This window comes from Antechinus flavipes, chromosome 3, assembly GCF_016432865.1.
Source record: "Antechinus flavipes isolate AdamAnt ecotype Samford, QLD, Australia chromosome 3, AdamAnt_v2, whole genome shotgun sequence".
Taxonomy (NCBI): Eukaryota; Metazoa; Chordata; class Mammalia; order Dasyuromorphia; family Dasyuridae; genus Antechinus; species Antechinus flavipes.
Genome location: NC_067400.1, coordinates 434,266,588 through 434,282,455, shown reverse-complemented (window position 1 = coordinate 434,282,455; position 15,868 = coordinate 434,266,588). Strand labels below are relative to the sequence as shown.

At 33.6% G+C, this 15,868-nt stretch overlaps 1 protein-coding gene across 1 annotated transcript in view; it reads right to left on the bottom strand.

Annotated features, from left to right (window-relative positions):
* The window catches only part of PLA2R1 (phospholipase A2 receptor 1), a 162,595-nt gene that overhangs the window by 76,391 nt on the left and 70,336 nt on the right, over positions 1–15,868 (bottom strand). Inside the window, 4 exon segments of the mRNA XM_051986290.1 lie at positions 1,708–1,806; positions 11,455–11,612; positions 12,516–12,704; positions 14,724–14,867. Coding sequence (XP_051842250.1) covers positions 1,708–1,806; positions 11,455–11,612; positions 12,516–12,704; positions 14,724–14,867 — 590 coding nt within the window.

Here is a 15,868-nt window from a genome sequence, read left to right as displayed (position 1 = left end):
TACATATAACATATTCATACTTGTTTCTTCATCTATTTTTTCATATATAAAATATGTGTATTTGTATGTATACGTAAAACTGTATGTGTAACTATACAAACACATATATACATATAACTACATATATAACTATGTATGTATGTGAGTATATATATATATATATATAGACAGAGAGATAGTGTTAGTCCTTCAGTAAGGAAGGCTTGAGTTCAAATTCAACCTCATATACTTCCTGGCTAGTCAACTTGACCCTGGTTAAGGCCTCTGTCTGCCTCCATTTCCTTAAATGTAAATTGGGGATAATAGTACCTACCTACTAGAGTTATTGTGAAGATTAAATGAAGTGATATTTCTAAAGTATTTTTTAAAACTTATTCTGTAAATTCCAGTTATTATTAATACTAATAACACTAACTACAATATTCTCTAAGATCATATATTGAAGTGAAGGTACTGATTTTACTAATAGGGGAATTTCTTCTCACTGGGAATTTAATTTTATAACTAATTAAATTTATTTCATCATTTACATGCTAATGAAATCACATATCTGTTTTTATCCACATATATTTATATATGTGTATGCATACACATAAATAAAAACAAAACCTAAGAGCTGAGACAATTTGAGAAAAGGAAAAAGAAAAAAAATAAAGATGTTGAAAGCTTATTTGTTATGCATCAGTCATTTTTATCCAGGATCAGTGAAGAGACAAGTTATTCTGATCTTATAGTATCCTTTGCATAGTACCTCATAAGTAGGTGATCAGTAAATGCTTTTCACTGATGATGAAAATGTGGCAACAATTATATGTCATTTGAAGCCCCCAAAGTGCTATAGGGGAAAAATTAATTTCATCCATATACTTGGTGAGGAAACTCCTCTTCTTCATTCTCCCCTTCCCCAATGCCAATTGATGGCTTATCTATACTTTAGAGACTTAGAAAGTTTTCTGGACACTAAGAGATTATATGACTTACTTGCTCTTGGTCATAGCCTAGTAGTCATTTGAGGTCAGACTTAAAGTCACATTTTCCTGATTCCAAGGCCCCACTCTCAGTACTATCATACTATGTCTAATGTCCCTGATAGTTTTAATTCAGCATAAAAAATATCCTTCAATTATTATAATAGCTATAATTTTTCTATCTTATTTTTATTTTAAAAATCATGTAAATTTTGTCTTCCATTTATCTTAAAGTGGTAAAATTTTTTTAATAAATGTTAAAAAAAATTCTAGTCTTTGATTGCTTTATTCCTTCCAAATATATTGATTGATAGTCCCCTTACCCTATTTGTGTTTTCTGTAAGTCAAAGGAATGTAAGAGTTTAGGTATATGGACCCCCTCCCCTGATCAAAGGAATGCCTCCTTTTCCCTCTGCCATCGCACTTGAACTATGAAAACCATGTGTGAGAGGAGGCATCATGTAACACTCATTATTTGCACAGATGGGAGAAGAAAATCATTTAAACTTCTGATCTAGAAAGAAACGGAAATTTAGGTCACAAGTGTCAACAAGGCAATGATCCATAAAGTCAGCCTTTAAAAAGTTGTAAATCTTTCATGATTTTCTGATTCATTTGTATTGTTTTTTAAAAATCATACTCTCATATAATTAGTTCCTCTTATAAAAAAAGGATAATAATTTCAAATGACTATGTCAAAAGAATCTTATGCATAATTTATAATATTAAGCAGACTTACCTCATGACAGTATGATTTAATTTCAGAAAGGGCATATCCTGTTTTTTTACAAATAAATGAAATTTTTTCTTCACAGTTTTTAACTTTCCACCAACCCTCCTAAAGAAAATAAAAATGCAAAATGTATTGCTTAACACTTTTATAGTTATAAAACTCCTTTCCAACTCTAATCTATGATCTTATTTACATAGGCTTTAAGATTTGTAAAGAACTTTCCTTATAATTTTTACTTGACAAGCAGTACATATATGGTCAACTTTTGATTTTCATAGAGGTAACAACGTTCCTAGAAATGACACAAAAGTCAAAAATGTTAACATTAGTTCACTGAACCTATGGGAAATAGAGGATTGAGTTTCAATGGTCACCAAACACTATAATCTTTTGTTAGAGATTGATACAAATACACTTTTCTGCATATAATTCTTTATTATAAAACATTAATCTGATAATATGCACATTTCCTTTTTGAAAAAAAATTAATTCCAATTTAGAAAGTAGGGAGATATCTTGTATTTGGGTGGTTTTACTAGTAATTTGGTGGATGGGTGTGGGATATGCAACACTTCTAGATATCTATATCCCAAGGGCTTAGCCCAGTGTATTGCTGATGCCTTAAATTGACTTAAGGGAATCATACTCTCTTTGTCTCTTCTTATTTTCTTTCCCACATGATTAAAAAATTATGGGCTTGCTGAGTGCTTTCTTTTTACATGATTTCATTAGAACTAAAGTACAATTCCTGAGAAAAATATCTTATAATGGGATTTCATATTCTTTATGATGAGTATTGTTTTAAAAAATCTTTACAGTTATTTGTTGGTATAATTTCCACTACATTGGATGCAAAACCAAAATAGTTTAAGATTCTCAACTTTTGATTAAGCTTGTAAGGATTAGATGTTATGACTTAGTTTTATAGAATTTCAAATGTGTATGTATACAATAAAAGGGACTGAGAAAGAATATTTCACCTTTGGCAATAATTTTGATAAACACATTGTAAAATTCACTTTCTTCACACATTTTTTGGACCCCTTCCTTGCTGCTTTACTTTAGAAAGTGAAGAAATGTTCCTTGCTTTAAGTCAATGCTAGTCCTAAACAAGTTGAGTTTGGGATATTTTCCCCAGAGGATGATGAAGTTGTGTCCTAGGCATTGGAATGTCTGTCCATTGGTCAAAATCTTAGAAACTCAGAGCTGTAATTTCAGCAGCAGCCAGCAGGTGGGGGACTGGCTGCTCTGTCTACCACTGAAGCCTTTCCTCTTTTGACATCCAATCCACTTCTCAGGCATAAATTTAGGCATCTCGGATGACTAAGTACTCTGTTAATTATAAAGCTACCTGAATTTTACTTCTTAGAAATAGGCAAATTATTATATTTATTCATTTCATAATTAGCATTCTGCCAGAAAATGAACCATGAGTAAGCACGATTACAGCAATATAGGAAGAAAACAAATTCAACAAATATTTAACAATATGTTTATGGCTCAGAGCTAAGTGCCTGAAGGAGAAGGACATATTAAAATGAATAATAAAGTCTTGCTTTCAGAGAGCTTTTACTCTAGTAAATGAAATAGACATACTGGGAAATGTTTAATAACTGGATCTCTGTTTTAAAAAACGACATAATTTAAAGTTTAATCTGCATTATTATTTTTCCATTACTTTCTTAAATCTAGACAACCAACAAAACAATAAATCAAACCCTGATTTGTATTAGTTGCTTCCTCAGGTATAAAAATGTTCACACTGAAAATTTAACAATTGTCTCCCAACACCCCATTGAAGCTGGCTCCTCCTAGATAGAGTATCATTGGCTCTACTAAATTCAATTCATACTAAGTATAGGACAGTGCGAGGTGTGGGGACAGAAACTAAAAAGATAAAAAACAATAGGGCCTATTCTCATGGAGCTTAAAAATCTAATATTGGATAATACTAGTGAATTTATGAGTACCTTTCCCAGTTTTGTTGTTGTTATTGAGGCAAATGGGGTTAAGTGACTTGCCAGGGTCACACAGCTAGTGTCTGATTCTGGATTTGAACTTGGGTCCTCCTGACTCCCAGGCCAGTATTCTATCCTAGCTCTCCTTACTTCTTATTTAAAAATAAAATTACTTAGAATATCTTGCTTGAACCATAGTAAGAAGCCCAGTACTATTTCCTAACTCTATATATTTTCATATATATCTAGAATTCTCTCCCCCCTCATCTTCATTTTCTAGCTTCTTTGAAGTCTCAGCCAAAATGTTATTCTCTTCAAATCCTCCTAAATGTTAGTATCCATATTTACCATAGACAACATGGTTTTTGCCTGTTGTTTATCTCATTAAAACGTGAATCCCTTTAGAACAAGGATTGCTTTTGCTTTTCTTTGAAGTACTCATAGCATCAAATCTGGTATATAGTATTTGATTTAATAAATGCTTGTACATTGACTGATTGCTGTTTGCTTGTCTACAAATAGAGCAAATCCCAGGACTATCATAGAGACTATAAATGTCATTGAGAAGTAAAGTTATTTTAATTTATCAAACTTCAATGAAAAAAATCACCGACAAACAAACATGTAAATTCTGGGTATGTGGCATGACCTACCACAGACAGAACCATAGTTTCTCAGAATTGGAAGTAAATTCAGCATTTATTGCCTGAACAGGAATCTCTTTTAAAGCAAATCTAGATAAAATTCTCCAGTATTGGGAGAACTAATTCCCATCTGAGGTACCCTAGGCTACTTCTGTATAGCTATAATTGTTAGGAAATTTTTCCTCATCTAGAACCAAATTTACCTCTTTGCAACTTGTACCCACTATTGACTAAGGACACAGCTAATTCTTACACATGTAAGATGTCCAGTAGATACGTCCAAAACAGAGCTCATTATCTTTTTTCCCAAAACTCCTTCCCTTTATTGTTGTTGTTCATTCATTTTGCTTGTGTCTGATTCTTCATTATCCCATTGGGGGGTCTTCTTGGCAAAGATACTGGAATGGTTTGCCATTTCCTTCTCCAGCTCATTTTACAGATAAACTAGAGTGACTTATTCACAGTCACACAGAGAGTGTCTGATGCTGTATTTGAACTCATGAAAATGAGTCTTCCTGTTTCCAAGTCCAGGGCTCAAGCCATTGAGCTGCCTATCTGCTTGCCTTCCTTCCCCTTAAAACCTTTCCTTGTAGTGTAGAAGGCAACACCTTCCTCTAATCCCTCACTATTAATTCCTCACTATTTCTAATCCCCATATCCAATAAATTGCCAAGGTCTGTCTATTTTACCTTTGCAACATCTCTCATATTCTCTCCATTCTTTCCTCTGACACATCTACCATTTTGATGCAGGCTCTCATCACCAGAACTATTGCATGCAATAGCCTGCCAGTGGATCTGCTTGCCTCTTTCACCACTCCAATCCATCTTCCATTCAGCCACTAAGGTGATTTTCCTCAAGTCCTTCTACTTTTCCAGTGTTCTTATGTCCCTGACATGTAATCTTGTGACTTCATTCTTGCTGTTCCACAAACAAGACGCTCCATCTCTTGGCCCACAAGCTTGGAATGTTCTCTTTTTTCATCTCTGCTCTTTGGTCTCCTTTAAGTTCCAACTGGTTCTATCAAAAAAAACCTGCAAAGTCTTCCATGAGCTCAGGCAAAGTGAAATGTACTATGTACATAATAATAGTAAAGTTGTGGGATGTTCAGTTGTGAATGACTTTGTTATTCTCAGCAATATGATGATCTAAAACTACTCTGCAAAGACTTAGGATAACAAATGCTGTCCATACCCAGGGAAAGAACTGATTGTGTCTGATTGAAGCATACTTTTTTAACTTTATTTTTTTTTTGAGAGTTTTTTTTTTTTAAGTGGGGAGTAGAGATGTACGTTTTCTTTTGTAATATGACTTTTATGGAATGTTTTGCACAATTTTACGTAAGCCTTCTCAATGAGGAGGAGGGACAAAAAGGGTAAAATCTGGAATGCAAAATTTTAAAAACAAATGTAAAAAGTTTGTTTCACAGGTAAGTGGGAAAAATAAAAATATATTAAAATCTTAAAAAAAAAAAAGAACAAAAGCTTCTTAAGGGAAGGAACTGTTTCAGTTTTGTCTGTGTATCTTCATTGTTTCATGATATCAATAGCATCATTTTACAGATCAGAAAACTGAAGCATACAGAGTTTTAGTGACTTCTTCAAGATCCCACAGAATCTAAATGCCTGAGGTGATATTTGAACTCATTTTCTTGTCTGAAAGTCCAGTACTTTCTCCACTGTGCTGCCTTAATTGAGAGAATGTACATTGAAGTGTTTTGTAAATGATTAAGTGCTGTACAAATAAGAAATATGATAATAATTATTGTCTTCAAGCATTTGAAGAACAATCATGTATAAACAGTCAATAAACATTAAGCATCTACTATGTGCTGGGCACTGTACCTAACACTGGTGATCCAAAGAAAGAGAAGATAGGGGACTTTGAGGAATTCACAATTTAATTGGGAGATGACAAATAAATATATACAAATAAATTATATATAGGATAACAAAGGGAAAGCACTATAATTATGAAATGTTAGTAAAGGCTTCTGTAGAAAGTAGGATTTCGTAATTTTATTTTACAAAAGTTCAAATGTGAAAAGAAAGACAGTGTAATGGAAAAGAACCCTATATGTGAAGACAAAAATATAGGCAATAATATTTAGACAGAAAAGGTCTAGTGAGTAAGAGGTACAGAGAGAAGAGAGATAGTGTGGTAGAGAGCTGACCTCAGAGTCAGGTAGAATTGGATTCAATTCCCACCCCTGACACATAGATGATGGGTGACTCTAGAGAAATCATTTCTCACAAGACTCAGAGGCTTTAACTTGTAGAGAAGGTATCGTTCTGAATTGGTAGAGGGAATTTCCTCATATGAGACTTAACCTTTTCCAATGAAGTCACACTTTATAATCCTTTGTAGTTATTTTATGCATTTGAAAACATTATTCTGAGGAAGATTCAAAGGCTTCACCAGACTGCTGGACAAATTCATGACACAGAAAAGTTAGAAGTTTCATTTAAAGCCAGCATGAAGTATCTAATCTTAATGACTGTAAGTGACCATTGTAGCAACAGATGTATCCCCTGCATGGCCATGTCCGATCATTTTGGACTACTGCCCATTCAGAAATCTAAATCTGGATTTCTTCTTTGTTTCTCTTTGTTCTCACGTAATACCCTTTGATGATCTTTTCTAATAAGCTTGTTCCATATTACATAATTTCAAGAGTTTGATATTTCATCAGTGTAGGTATTTCTTTCATCAACACAGATGGCAACCTTTTTACTCCTTTAATTATAAATAGTCCCTGAGGGAATTTGGAGGTGCAAAATTCATTACTCTGAGACAATACTCAGAGATGAGTCTTTCTGAACTAAGCAAAGCTCCTCTCCTCTCTCAATGAACAATAGATATATGACATGTCACTCAGCTATAACTTGATGCCTTTTCCAGATTGTTAATAATTGCCAACATTATGCGGACATAACCTTTGGGAACCTTGGGCACCTCCATACTATGATAAATCTTCAGAATATTAATCCCAGTGGCATAGTGGATATGATTCTAGCTTTGGAGTCAAGTAGATTTGAGTTTAAATTGTCCTTCCACCACTCTACAACTATGTGACTCTGGGCAAGTCACTTACTTTCTCAGACTGTGTTTCCTCATCTATAAAATGGGGATAATAGTATTTATCTCACAGTATTGTTGTGAGGAGTAAATAGTACCGGAAAAATGGCTAGGAAATCCCTCTTTAAGTTGTTATTTGACATGTGGGTGGCTATTGGAATGAGGAGGGCAAGACCAGTCTATGGAAACCCTGCACCTGATTTGGCTTCATGGATGTTAAGTACACACAAGAGAGATATGGAGAAGAAAACTTTTCACTAGGATTACCTAGGGGGATTTTCTCCAGAATCCATAGCTGAATTGTTATAGATAATAGATTTTGCTTTTTTTTTTGTCCAGAAGGTAGATTTTGTTTACCATCAGTTTTGTATGAAGACAAAGGAAACTCTAGCTTGGTTAGATAATTTACTTTTTCTCCTCTTTGACTTTGATATTAGGATGGGGGATGAAGGAAGAAAGAACTTTTGAGAGCGCACCCCTATAAAGATCTTTAAATGTGTCATCCTTCTTTTGTTCTGCAAGGAGAATGATGATGAACATAGAAGAGGATGGGCAAGAATTCAGTTGGGGCTAATCCCAATGATTGGACATAACTTTATTATACTTTATTAAGTTTATTTCCATTTATAGACAATGAAGTTTAGTTTAAATGTTGATTAAATGAATTCACTGTGGAGCCAGACAGATGAGGAAAAAGGGACTGGCATCTAGAGAATGAGAGCCACAAGTTAAGAAAGTTACAAATTATTACTGGAACATTTGTACCCCTATATAGGAACCTGAAACACTAGGAGGTACATAAGGTTGGGAAGACTTAGACAGCCAGAACTGCTCATACATGCATGGAGTAAGTGAGCTAGCAACTCAAACTTGGAGATTTTGTTCTCATTCATACATACTTGAGGGAGCTGGCAAAGCTTCAGCTCAAACCGTCATCTTGAGGCTCGTCCACAAACAGCACCCTAAGCTGCTGGTCTAGCTCCTCTAATGTTCAATTAAATGGTATCCTTTAAAGGGAGTAAATGTTTTATGCACAACTTGAAATAAGTCACAGTTTCTGGGGGCCTCAGTTCTCTCATCTATAAATTAAAAGGTTGTGACCTTAAATGACGTCTAAAATTCCTTGAAGCTCTAAATCTATGATCTATAGTAGTTGCCACATGATTGCTCTCCTCCCCCAGTATATCAATATAATTACATATACATACATACACATATACATAAATATATATCCATATCTATATGGGGTACAGGGAAAACTAGCACCTCTGGAGAGATGGCTTGCTGAGCCCTTTTCAGGATTGCTCAACCACTTTTGATATCCACTTGTCACCTAACTCTTACCAGTGACTCCAAAAAAAAACATAGCATGTGCAATGGCCACATCCCAGTAAAAACATCTTGGTAGGTGGGCTGAAGCCAGGGGTACTTTGAATTTATTCAGACATGGAAAATATCATGATCATCCACTGATGACTCAGGAAAAGAAAATGAGACTGATTACTCTGCAACTCTGACTCACTTAAATACAATTCTGCATAAGTCGCCTGTGATGTCATTAGTCCTCTGGAAGCCAGGATTCTTTGGAATATTTGTATACATTCATGGCTTCCATTTTATCTTCTTCAAGAGGTTATAGATTGGATTAGATGAACTTTAAGGTCTACATCTGGGATCTTGTGACATTCCACTGAGCTACCACAATATCTGGGAAGAAGGTCAGAAATCAAACAACTAGAGATAGCATCTCTCACCGATAGAGAACACCAAGGAATTATGGTTAAGCCATAAATGGCTTGTTCATTCTTAATACTCTACTCAGTATAAAACAATCTCCTCTTAGCACATAACAGAAAGTTATCACCTTAATATTTTTTCTAGACTGAATTTCAAAAACTATATTTTATTTCTTCTTTCTTACTGATTTCACCATCTTTTCTTTTTTAAAGTCTCTCTTCATTCTTCCAATGTATAAAATAAATATTTCTTGAGCACCTACTATGTGCCCAGCAAGAGGTCTTGGGATACACAAGGAGATGAGATGATAGCACATAGTGTCAACATATCCAATAGAAATCTTTTCTCAGTATTGTTCTTCTACTTATATTTTGGGAAGTTTCATTTATTCCCATACCACAACTACCTTAAAGATAATTCATACTCATTTTATACACCTTGTTCTTTCTTTCCCACCTATATTAAGTCCTAACACTTTTATTTTTCTCCATAAGACCATTTGATTGGAGTCAGAGGACCTAAGTTCAAATTTCATCTCTGACATTATGTGAATTATACAAATCTCTTAATGTTCCTGGGACTTTTGTAAAATGAAGGAGTTGTACTAGAGTGCTTCTACGGTCTCTCACACTGATGATCCTACAATAAAGAGGTTATTTAGCTGGGCACTAAAAGCTCATTTCTGAAAAGAATACTTTACAACTATATTTCAATATGATTGACTTTCTTTGTAATTTTATGTGTTTTGTGCATTTAAGAATATGATTATGAGAAGCTATCTAAAGGTCTCACCAGATCTTTTCACCAAAAGCATCTATGACCCAAATAAGTTAAAAATTCTTCTAATAGAATCATCTTTGTTACTAGTGATATGGGTTTCATGATCTGTACATCTCTCCTATAAATACACATTCTTACTAATATCTTTTCATTATCAGATAACCTACTTTAATGTCTCTTACAGTACGACCAAAGTCAGTCACTTAAACTCTGTGAACCTCAGGTTCTGGTTAGACTAAATAATCTCTAAAAATCATATTCTCAGCTCTCACTCTTTCTAATATGCTGTTGTCAAAGTAATATTTTCTCTCCTTCATTCTGATCATAAAAAGCTATCAAGATCTCATTTGAGTTTCCTTGACAATCAAGTAAAAGATCAGGACTATCATAAACATATAAACTCACACAAAATGCCTGAAAATATCACTACAACTCTGATTTAGAAAGGTGTAGGCTTGTCCTATAAACAGGGTGAGAACACAAATTGAATAAAGCTGTCAGCCTAGATATTTTTGAGACTACTTGCAATATGAAAAAAAAACTTCTGAATAGAGAAATAGTCATTTGGGGTCAGAGGCAGGATTTCTTATGAAATTCCATGGGAGTAGTACATGTAGCCTGCTTTTTAAAAATGTTGCTTCATTTTTAATCTATGGAATAAAACAAGCATTTCCATAACACAGAATAATTTTTAAAATTGCACATGAAACTGCATGTCTATTAGGTACAACTTAGTATAAAAAATATTTAATAAAGTTATCATGTAATAGTCTATTTTTTTCATTTTTTCCCTTCCCTTCTTCTACCACCTTCCTGCTCTAGAAAAAGCTATCATTAGACCAAAGAGTATGGGCAGATCAATAACCTTTTGGGTATAATTCCAAATTGCTCTTCAAAATGACTGGATAAGTTCACAATTGCACTGAATTAGTGTCTAAACATGCCCTCCAATTTTTGTCACTTTCTCTTTCAATCATTTTAGTCAATCTAATAGTTGCAAAATGATAACTCAATGTTGTTTTAAGTTGCATTTCTCTAGTCAATAACGATTTAAAGCGTTTTTATATGAATATATATTGTTTTGATTTCATTATCTAAAAACTGCCTGTTCATAGCTTTTAATGATTTGTCAAGTAAGGAATGACTCATATTCTAGTAGATTTTATAAAATTCTTTATCTATTTAAGATATGACTTTTATCTGAGAAACTGTCTATAAAAGTTTTATCCCAATTTTACAGTTGGCTATCAATGGCAGTCATGGATCTCAGGAGTCCTGACATAGAGTTCATAGAGTTATGTCATGGATCATCATTAGATACCTTACTTTAATGTCTCTTACAGTATGACCAAGGTCAGTCACTTAAACTCTGTGAGCCTCAGCTTCTGGTTAGACTAAATAATCTCTAAAAATCATATTCTCAGATATTACTCTTTCTAATATGCTGTTGTCAAAATAATACAGAGTTCATAAGAGTCCCTATCACCCTAAAAGTAACAGTATCCCAGGGAACCAACTTAACTGTAACCATCTTAGTGATGAGGGGGGAAACTTACAGATTGCTGAGCTGAAACGCAGAATTGGCTGCTGTTGAGGAAAATATTGGGCTCTTGGGTGTGCCAGTTAGTAAAAGTGACTGATGAGCCATTGGACCATTCAAAGAAAACTGGATTGCTTGGGCTACTCATTCCAATCCACGTTTCAGATACATTTTCTGTAAGAGACCATAAGAGATTGTTGTTTCGATGTGTATTATCTGGAAAAGGAGATTACTATTTTGACTATTTAATAAAAAGTTTCTTTTTGATTATAAATTATCCATGTGAACTGGCTTAACTCTTTTCAAAAAGCTTAGAAAACAACAACTTCTGTGTTCTAATCTGTGGTAAGATATAACAAGCTTAAAAAAAGATTTGCAAATCTGCACATTTAAAACAACATATGAGCTGGAGTCACTACAAAGCTGAAAGGAAGTCCCCTCCTTAGAGATGTGTGTTAACTTCCTCAAACTTAAACAAAGGAAGAAAGTGTCATCTAAAGAAAACTTATGAAAGAAGAGCAAGAGAAACTAGATTGATTAAGATGAGCAACACCTCTGGAGTCAGGAAGAAGTCCATCATCATCATCATCATCACATTCAATCATCATTATCTCATTATCATCAGTATCATTTAACTTCAACTTAATAAATATTAAGATTTACTGCTTGGAGTGTATGCATAGTATTAGTAAATTAAAAGTTTGGTGTTGTTTTACTGTTTGTAAATTTTTTGTTTCAGTGTTTGATTCTTTAAAATTTAAGTCATAAAATAGCATGGAATGCCACACTCAGTGTCATATTTTTAAAATTATCATTGTGTCTATCACTTTATCTGCCTAAAATATGTGTCTTACATTTTTCTTCTGAGCATAAATTTTGTGAAAATGCTGTGACTCTCTATTACTAAATATATTCTGAAAATAGTATCTCAAGTATATCAAGATCAATTTAAAAATAAATGGATTTATTTTCTATTCCACTAATAAACCCACAGATTTATTTTCTGTTACATTCTGGGTTTATAGTTTAGCAGCAATGAGAAAAAAAAAAAGCAACCAAACAACTTTAAAGACTCACCATCTCTAAGAAGTGTTATGAAAAACTCCATCTCTGCTAATGAAGCTATGTTGATTAGTTCACTGTTACTGGACTGACAAGAATGCAGGGCAGTCTTCCAGGGTTTTCTTTCTTTCTGAAGCTGGTAACAATTGTGATTATAAGGATTCCAACCTGGCTCACAGTGGGTAGGGTAATATTTCCAAGTATCTTTTTTCATTTTAAAGATATGAAACAAAAAACATATTCATAATCAAAAATAGTGATACTATTATCTTTTAAAATGAACAGTGATATTGTCTTTTTTATTTTTTCATGTGATAATTTTCTGAAAACTAAAAACCTTTGATATGAGATGATGACAGAACAATAAAATGCCAAAAGCAAAAAAGAATTCAGATAAACAACCGGTCTTAGAATCAAGAAGCCCTAGCAAGGTTCAGAGTTTCATTTCTGGTACATACTGGTTGTGTGCTGACGAAATCACTTGATTTCTCAGGATTCTGGGAATTATCTAAGACTATAAATTTCAGAGAGACGGTTAATCTGAATTGAGTAGGATTTCCCTCACCAGGGAGTTCTCTATACAAGTGAAATCCCAGGTTCTCTTTTGTCACAGCTACCTGGTTTGGTACATAGTACAAGGGACCTATCTCTGATCTCACAGAGCTCTTTGTGTTATAGTCGTCCAAGTTTGTGTTTTATGCCCCTCCTAAGCTTCATGAAGTTGGCAACCATATTTTATCAAAGATTTTTAGATCTGCCAGTACCTACAGCAAACATTAGGCATTTAAAAATGCCAGCTGTGCACATAGTCATATTTGATAAATGCTTGTTGAATGTTGACTAACAATAATTTAGTGATTTAATGCCCATTTTATAAAAGGAAGGAGGAAAACAAAGAAGAAAACAAGAGAGAGAATTCTACGTGAATTTTAGCAAATTATTGAAACAGTGAAAGAATCTCTCTATAGAGATGACAAATTGACTCATTACTCTTATCTAAATTGTGTAAAAACTTTAGAAATGGATATTTAGAAGAAAATAAAAATGAAAATATTATATTTACTTCTTCAATAAGAGAAAACCCTTACAACTGATAATCTAGATTATAATGTGAAACATTGAGTTTCTCCTAGCTATAATGAATCGTCTATCAGCATTTATTAAGAACCTAATATGAGAGAAGTACTGTGCTAAGCGCTGGAGACACAAAGAAAGGCAAAAGATGGCCCCTGCCCTTAAGGAGTTCACAATCTAATGGAGAAGACAATAAGCAAACACATATGCACAAACAAACTATCTTCAGGATAAACAGGAAGTGACAAACAGGGAAAAGACACTAGAATTAACAGGAATTGGGAAAGGCTTCCTTTAGAAAATAAGATTTTAGTTGGGACTTGTAGGAAGTTAGGGAAGCCAGTAGGCAGAAATGAAGAGAGAGCATTCCAGGCACAGGAGACAGCTAGAGATAATACCCTGAGACTAGAGAGTGTCTTGTTTATAGAATATGAATTGAGAAAAGAATATGTTGATGTGAAAAAAACTGGGAAGGTAAGAGAGGACTAGGTTATGAAAGGTTTTGAATACCAAACAGAATTTTGTATTTGATTTTATGAGTTAAATTCTAGGATTTAAGTTTAAATTCTATGATTTCTTCACCCTTTTGAGTAAATGCAGATTTCTAATGCCCATCATAAATGAGGAACTAATTCTTAAAAAGAAAATTAATTGGGCTAAAGACTTACTACCAAAAGTTGTAGATTTTTTTCTCCATTGGGCTTATCAGTGATGTGTAGAATACAACAGAAAATCACTGAAGTACCGAGTTGTGTAAAACTTGCTTGTGATTTAATCAATTTCCAAAGGGATCCTGAATGAAATTTAGTAGTAGATTTAGATGAGAAATAAGTGTGTTCTAGTGCTTAAAGAATGAGAATTCCAATGAGAAAAACTGAGAAGGGGAAATGTTTGACATGCTAAAGTTATCTTGTCTTGGGTTTTTGTTGTTGATTTTTAAAAAGTAATATCTTGAAAATATATGTGGAATTCAAGATTCCTTTGAAATAGTGGAAATTGTTTGGATTTATATGTTTTATTGGATAAATGTAAATTAACATTAGCAAAGTGTGAATTAGGTATTATCAACAGATGGATGGAGGTATTTAATTATGTTGAGAGAGGTATTAAACAATTTATAAGACTAATTAACATAATAAAGATACTTACCAAATATTTTATGTTGAGTATGGTTCAAATATTTTTTACATACATAAGGCAACCCTGATTCACATTCATGACTTCGCCAGGACTGTGTCATCAAAGAATTAAATGTTCCACAGTGATGTTCAAGAAATGGGTCAAATTTTACATCTGAAAAAACAACACCTCTTTAAATCCCCCAAGAAAATAAATTTATTTAATCTAAAGCATGTTCTTGGCATTCGTTTATAAGATTTCAACTTAATAGGGACTTGAGAAGTCATCTAGTCTAAACCCTGATTTTATAGGTTTAGAAATTAAGACTCAGATGTGTTGAGTGACTTCTCCAAGATCACACACACATTAGTGAGTGGTAGACATGGTATATCAACTGATACCACATCCAATGCTGTTTTCCCTATATCATGTTGTTTATGGTGACTAGTGTGACTCTTTAAAAAATCCTACATGACCTGTTAGAATCATTAATAGTATCTAGAAAAGAAGTGACTTGGAAGAGAAAAACAATTGTGATCTGCCAAATATCACACTAAATACAGGGATGACTCTGTTTCTCGAATAGATAAATATTTTATAATTTGTTACTATAAAAAAACTAGCTGACCTCAATTCTGGCTCTGACCCAAATTCTTTCTTCAGCTTTGGGCAATTTGTCTAGCTTCTTGGCTTTTTATTGTTGCCTGGTACAAGGCAACATGTTTTTTTGCTTTGTAGTTTAATTTAGCTTTGGTGCATCTAGAAGTGCAATCAATAGAATGCTGGGCCTTAAGTTAGGAAGAGCTGAGTTCAAATCCTGCATCAAATACTTACTAGTTGTGTGACCCTGAGCAAATCATTTCACTGTTTGCCTTAGTTCCACATCTGTAAAATGAACTGGATTAGGAAATGGCAGACCACTCCAGTATCTCTGCCAAGAAAAATCTCAATTGGGATACAAAGTCAGACAAACAAAAATTCAGCTTTAATTGTACTAGCTAGTCCCTTTCTGGGTAGTGCATTTATAGACTTAAGAGACTTAGTAGATAAGTATTCTCCCCTGAAAGTCTAAAAAGCTTTGGAACAAAGAATATATGACTTCTTAAAATGAATTCCCAAGGTAAACAGCACATATATGTCTCCCTGACCCCAAAATAGATCTCAGGATTCAAGTA